Below are 6,369 nucleotides of genomic sequence, written 5' to 3'. Positions count from 1 at the left end.
GGATCTCCTTTTGCCTTTTCCATTGGGCGGATCTCCTTTTGCTTTTTCCATTGGGTGGATCTCCTTTTGCCTTTTCCATTGGGTGGATCTCCTTTTGCCTTTTCCATTGGGTAGATCTCCTTTTGCCTTTTCCATTGGGTGCATCCCCATTTACTTTTCCCTGTTGGATGGATCTGGTTTCGCTCCCCTTGTTGGACTCGTCTTTGCACGCAGCCTTGTCCGAGTGCTCCATTTCCCTGTGCAGAGTTAACAGTTTTGTACGTTGACGTTGTGGAGACCGCAGCAATGTTCCATGTGCAGCGGTGGTGCCGATAGATTCCAATGGGGTGAACGCGGCCGCGGTCAACGCCTCGGCGCTGTTACACAACCACCGGGAACGGGCTTTGCCCCTCCTGGAGCCGCTCCTGTGCAAAGCAGAGAAAAGATGTTTGGATATGTTAAAAAAAAAAAAAAAAGAGGAAAAAGAGAGAGAGGAAAGGAAGGAGGAAGGAAGCGGGCGGCTGTGACACCGTGGGGAGGGCGAAGCCCGGAAGGCAGCCTGCAGCTGCAGGGCTCCGCGGGCTCCAGCATCCCATGGGATCCCCGTCACTGCTCCCAGGTGGGAATGGGACTCGTGTCAGCGCCAGCAGATCCTGTGAGGGCTGCAGGCTCTGTTCTCGGCTATGGCACGGGGGCCGTGGCACTTCCTGGTGCTCCTGCTCCATCGAGCTGTCACCGCTGCGTGCGGTGCTTGCGGGGAGGGGAGGGGGTGCGCAGTGCGGAGCGCGAGTCGGTTCTGGTCGGTGATGGATGGTTCTGAAAGCTGGAAATACCAAACCCCTCGTTTTGGACGCGTGCAAACGCCCGTACGCTGGAACCTAACGATTCTTAGGTAATTGTCGGAGAGCTTTGCTTTTTCAGTTTTGCTTCTGGTGAAGGAGGCAGGGAGCGGTCACACGAGCGGCCGTGCCGGGAGCGCTTTTACAAATCCAGAGTGACTCAGAGCGGTTTTTCTGCGTCTTTTGCAGATTCACAGAGCAGCATGGACCTCAGCAACCCCCAGGAACAGCCCAAGGCTGCAGGTACTGCCCCGGAAACTTCCCCTTTATGTGGAGGGCAGTGTGAGGGTGAGGGCTGTTTGGATTCTGAGTAACAGATGCTAAAGGCAAAAACAGAATTCTAGAATTGAATGAATTGTGTTGGAAATCGATATTAAAGGATAAAGCGGCGTGCAATGGGGAGGGAAAGTTTTCAGGAGGAAGCTGTAAGTGTTGGCCGGGGAACAAAGAATAACTCAGTGCTCTTGGGCGACCGCACTCCTGAAAATAGGAAACCAAACCTGCGCGTGGGTAGGACCAGCACTTCATTGCTAATCAGAATATAAACCCGGGGTATTCAATAGTCTTCAATATTTCTTATTCAGGAGCATCGCTGCTCCTGCTGTCCGACTGTCAGTGTTCACAGCAGCTATTGAAATGGTTTCATTTATGAAAGATTTGGCTCCCGCTGCCCCTGGGCATTTGCACTGATTTCTGGGCAGCAAACCCACCCCGTGGAATGGCAGCGGGTGCAGCGATAAGAGCACCGAGAGCAATGCTGGGGGCTGGGGTGATGGCTTGGACACGCTGCAGCAGAAATAGTCGTCTTTTTTTTCACGGTTTGCTTTGCTTTTTGCAGAGGGACAGGAGGTTCTGGCCGAGTGCAACCCAAGCAAAGGGCAGGAGGCGGAGGGCACGGATAATGCAGAGGAGCTGAAGGAGCACAGTCAATCCAACGGAGAAGCAGGAGGTACGGTGGGAATGGCACGCGGGGGCAGCTGCCACTTGGCTCTCTGTGTGCCTGGTTGTGCTGCGGGAGCGACGAGGAGCTTGGTTCTGGGTGACAGCTCTGTTTGCCTGCGTGTCTGTGGAAGGGTGTGTTGGATGGAATAGAAAACAAACAGCTCCCGGGCTCGGAGCAGTCCTGCCATGCATACAGGGTGAGGGACCTCGAGTTTCTCCCTTGATCCAGAAGCTCATGACCTGAACCCACAGCACTACCGACATTCCTGCCCTGAATATACAGGCAGACACAAGATGCAGGGGGTTCTGGGGGGCGATGCCAGCACAGCAGCACTGGGACACGCTGTGGCTGTGGCTGTGACTGGGGTTGGTAGTTCTGAGGTAGAGTGCATGCATCCAGTGAATTAGTGGTCGCTGCAGGGTTCTCGGTTTGGGATGTCTTTGTGGCATCAGTGGGTGCCCCATCCCTGGAGGTGTTCCAGGCTCTATGAGCTCCTTGTGGGTCTGATCTAGCAGCTGGCAGCCCTGCCCATGGCGGGGGGGTGGAACCAGGTGCTCTCAAGGTCTCTTCCAACCCAAACCATCCTATGGTTCTGTGATTCAGTGACTTGATGTTGGGCTGCAGCAAAATGTTCAGGTTTCCGACTTCTCTGTTCTTGAAGCTGTGTGTACTGCAGAGCCTGGGCCGTGGGTTCCGCTCCACTGGCCCTAAAAAGGGGCATTCCACATTTTGAACTATTGAACGTGGAAAGCTCGAGCCTTTCCTACACCCAAGGCATCAGACGCTGCCCTCAGATTCTGCAGCATGCAAAGCGTTCCCGACCATTTGCCCACTCTGCCTCCATTTCATAGAACCACAGAATCTTCGGATCACTGAGGCTGGAAAACTCCTCCAAGATCACCCCACCCAACCGCCCACCTGCCACCGATATCCCCCACTGCACCACATCCCAGAGCACAGCACCTCAGTGCTGGGAGGTGTATGGACACCCCGAGCCTCAGTGACCCCACCACCTCCCTGGGCACCTGACCGCTCTTATGGGTCAATTTTCTCCTCGCATCCAACCTCTCCGCTCACATCAGCTCTGCTTTCCCCTCCTCTGCACTCCCCCACAGGAGCAGGGTCAGGGTTTGTTCCTTCACACCCCGCTGCTGCTGCTGAGCACATGGGCCGTGCTTGTTCTGCGTCGCAGCTGCCGGAGGTGGGATGCTGTGTGGTGAACACGGCACGGCCCGTCCTCCAGCTGCAGGCAGGAGGTTGCAGTGATGGGGTAATGCAAAGCGTGATGGAGAAAGGCACACATAAAAATTCAAAAAAAAAAAAAAAGCCCTTTTTTTTTTTTTTTTTTGCCTCGAGGGGATGGAAGCTGCGCTGCGGTGCACACGTGTGTGCTCGCTGCAGCCGTGCAAGCAGTGCTTCCTGTGTCTGCTCACAGGGTGCTGGGGCGGGGGGGGGGTGTGCTCCGTGTCCCTCATTTCTCCGTGACCCCAACGCCACCAGAGCCAAAGATCCCTTTAGTTTAAAAATCAGGGTGGAAAAAAAAAGACCTTGCTTCCTTGGGGACCGAACCCAAGGGTTCGGTTGCTTTGCGCCTCGATTCCCCCATCCGAGGCTGAAACTTCTGGGGCGCACCGATGTCAGCTGGCTTCCACGCTTGTGGAATGCAGCAAACCCAAGCCTCGTGGTGGCTGCTGCACGAGGGGTGCACTGGTGGCTGTGGGGCTGAGGGGGGACACAGGAGGGGGGGGACCGTGCTGAGCTCCCACCGAGCCCTGAGCGCACTCATTTATCAGCCCGGGGAGGAAGCGCCGCGTTTTATCAGTGCGTGCCATCTCCGAGCGCTGCGCGTGGGGTTATCTCGCGGCATCAGCTCTGCTGTGCAGCTCTGCAGGGCTCTGAGCGGGGGCACGGGGCCGGGGGGGGGGGGGCACCGTGCTGCTGTCACTGCTGCGCCGGGTGGGAATTCTGCTGGGAGCGGATGGCGTTGGCTGCCCATGGGACTGGGGCAGAGCAGCGCCCTGGCTCCTCCTGCAGGCCCCCCCCCCTGGCAGGGGGACGTGGGGTCGGCTGATGAGAGGTGTCTCAGCTCTCGGTGCGATGCATCGGGCGCAGCGTGGAGGAGAATGGGCGTTCGGTGCTGTGGGATGGATCGTGCGCTCCTTTCCCCGTCTCCTGTTTCTCTTTGGTGTGAGTTTCGGATCCGTCCCCAGTTGTTCCTAGAATCCCGGCACTGTCTGAGTGGGAAGGGACCTGTAAGGCTGCCTGGCAGCTCCCTGCGCTGGGAAGGGACACCCAGGGCTTTGTTAGGGTGCCCCTTAATGTTGGGCTTCTCGAAATTAAAGGGAGGAGAAATGTTTGTGGTTGGCATTCAGGTGAAATCTGCTCTGGAGCAGACGAGCTGCGGTCCCACCCACAGCCCCATGCAGAGCAGCGCATGGGGGGGGGCAGAGGGACCCAGGAACTGGAATTGCAGGGTAGGAAGGCAACCCAGCGGAGGGGGCTGTGGGGAATGGGGCTCCGTGGGGCCAGGGCGTGGGGTGCTCCCGCTGTGGGGTGATGCTTCTCCTTTATCAGCAGTTCCATCCGTCTCATGTTGATGTCTCTCAGGGATGTTTTGGGGGCAAGTCCTAAAGAAATGCTGCTGCGATTTGGCAAAAAGCTGGTGATGGATGGGAAATATCGGTTAGGGAATTAGGGATGTGTGTCAGAACGCAGGCTCCGAAGGAAAACCCCTCGATTTCTGAACAAAGTGCTTCAAGGAGCGGTGATTGGGCTTGGGTTCAACCCACACCACCTCTGAGACAATGTGCGCCGTTCTACTTCTACAAATGTTGCTATGCTTGTAATGAACCCTACAGCAACATAAACCACGTAGTGCTCTGGCAGCAGGAGGACACGGCTATTAACCAAGTAGGAAACGCACATCCAACCTCTCAGAAAGCGACGAGCACTGCTTGTCTCCCCCCCATTTCACTGCCCCATCTCCTTGCACCCCTGTGTGAGCAGCAGGACACGGGCATGGGGTGACTCTGGGGACTCTCAGCCCCACGGTGCATCCATGGATCCGGGAGGGGACAGCCCCCACGTGTCCGTGTCCGTGTGCATCCGTCCTGGGGACGAACCGCGCGTCCTGCGCTCGGAATCCCACCCACAGCTGTCAGAGCCCGGTAAACGATTTATCCGCTTCCACCATCGGTTTAATTGGGTACTTAGGAAGCGGCAGACGAGAAGCGCTTTTCCCTTTTTTTTTTTCCCCCTCTTTTATTTCTTTTCCCTCTCATCTGACGGAACATCTGCACCGTGAGGGGCTCATTATCTCCGAATCGGCGCAGCAAATCGGCGGTGCCATTAAAGTGCCACATCGCCGTGATTGAGTTCCTTTGTTCCCCCGTGGATTTCTTGCACGAGCCGGGGGTGTCACGGTGGCGGTGCCACCCCCGGTGCTGCTCCCTTCGGTGGCTCCCGGTGCTCCCCCTCGTGCTTCTCGCCGTGCCACGGCCAAACTTTGCTCTGCAACAGCGCAAACCCTGCGCATCTTTTTCTCTATACTTGATGCTGCATGAAATAGAATAACGGGGTGTGTGTGTATGGAGGGGGGGGGGTTCCTTCTGAGGCTCCCTCTCCCAGCACAGCTCTGATGCAGCTCCGCTTCGTCCCCCCGGTGCCGCTGGCTCTTGATGGGACGCACACAGCGCTGTGCGCACGCGGTGACTCACTCTGCAGCCGCCGCCACCGCTTCACGTTGGATTTTTTCCAGAACCCATTGTTTTTGCAGCGTGTCAGGTGAAACAAAAATATTACTCTGGAGCGCATCTTTCATCTCGCAGCCACCTCCCCAGGAAGCGAAACCCCGCGCTCAGCCCCGTGCTGCGCTTTGCTGCGTGCCGCCGCGCTCTGCCCCGCGCTGCCCTCCTGCGCTCAGCGTCGTTCTGGCTGCAGCTCTCCTGAGATCACAGCCCTGCCCTCTGCAGAGCTCTGTTATTGCTGGGGAGAGCTGTGTTTTCCCTCGGCTCCTCGCCCCTTTCTGCTTGCTGTTGCCTTCCTCTTGCTTAAGAGAGGCCAGCCTGGAAACTCCCTGATCCCATTGCGATGGGGAGTGTGGGTGGCATGTCCCACCCTCCTCCCAGTCTCACAGCGCTCCCTGTGCCTCTGGCAATGCACAGAGCCAACATTGGGGCTGGGGAAAGGCTGTGGCTTTGTCCGACCCCCCCAGCCCCGTGGTTCAGTCTGGGCTGGCTGCACTCCTCCTCGCGTTGTGTTGGAGCTTTCCCCTTTATCGCTGCCCCCTCCCAGGTCAGGGTCCATCCGACTGCCGACAGTGGTGTGAGGGTGGAAAAATTCCAACGCCTGTAATTTGTATCTGAGTTTGATAAAAGCCTCTTCCTCAGTGCTGCCACTCTGTGCTCTCAGCCACCGGAGGGTGACAGTTTCCACTGAGGTTCTTCAGACGCCCACATGCGACCGAAGCGCGCGGCATTGGGATAGCGCTGCAGACGGGGTGAGCCATGCTCAGAGCTCAGCGTGTCCCTCTGTGCCCCATAAGGCAGTAATGCATGGATTGAGTGCACCCCTGTGCCCCATAAGGCAGTAATGCATGGATTGAGTGCA

General features: G+C 57.3%; 1 protein-coding gene across 9 annotated transcripts in view; it reads left to right on the top strand.

Moving 5' to 3' along the window:
• The window catches only part of IKZF3 (IKAROS family zinc finger 3), a 25,567-nt gene that overhangs the window by 3,397 nt on the left and 15,801 nt on the right, over nt 1–6,369 (top strand). For 7 of the 9 annotated variants that reach the window (XM_021378142.1, XM_021378141.1, XM_021378150.1 and 4 more), the window contains exons 2-3: nt 1,008–1,061; nt 1,657–1,767. In XM_021378142.1, coding sequence (XP_021233817.1) covers nt 1,008–1,061; nt 1,657–1,767 — 165 coding nt within the window. The other 2 variants (XM_021378144.1, XM_021378148.1) reach the window with 2 other exon arrangements.

Source organism: Numida meleagris, chromosome 26 (genome assembly GCF_002078875.1).
Source record: "Numida meleagris isolate 19003 breed g44 Domestic line chromosome 26, NumMel1.0, whole genome shotgun sequence".
Classification (NCBI taxonomy): Eukaryota; Metazoa; Chordata; class Aves; order Galliformes; family Numididae; genus Numida; species Numida meleagris.
Note: the sequence above shows the minus strand (reverse complement) of the source record. Positions and strands in the feature narration are given on the sequence as shown.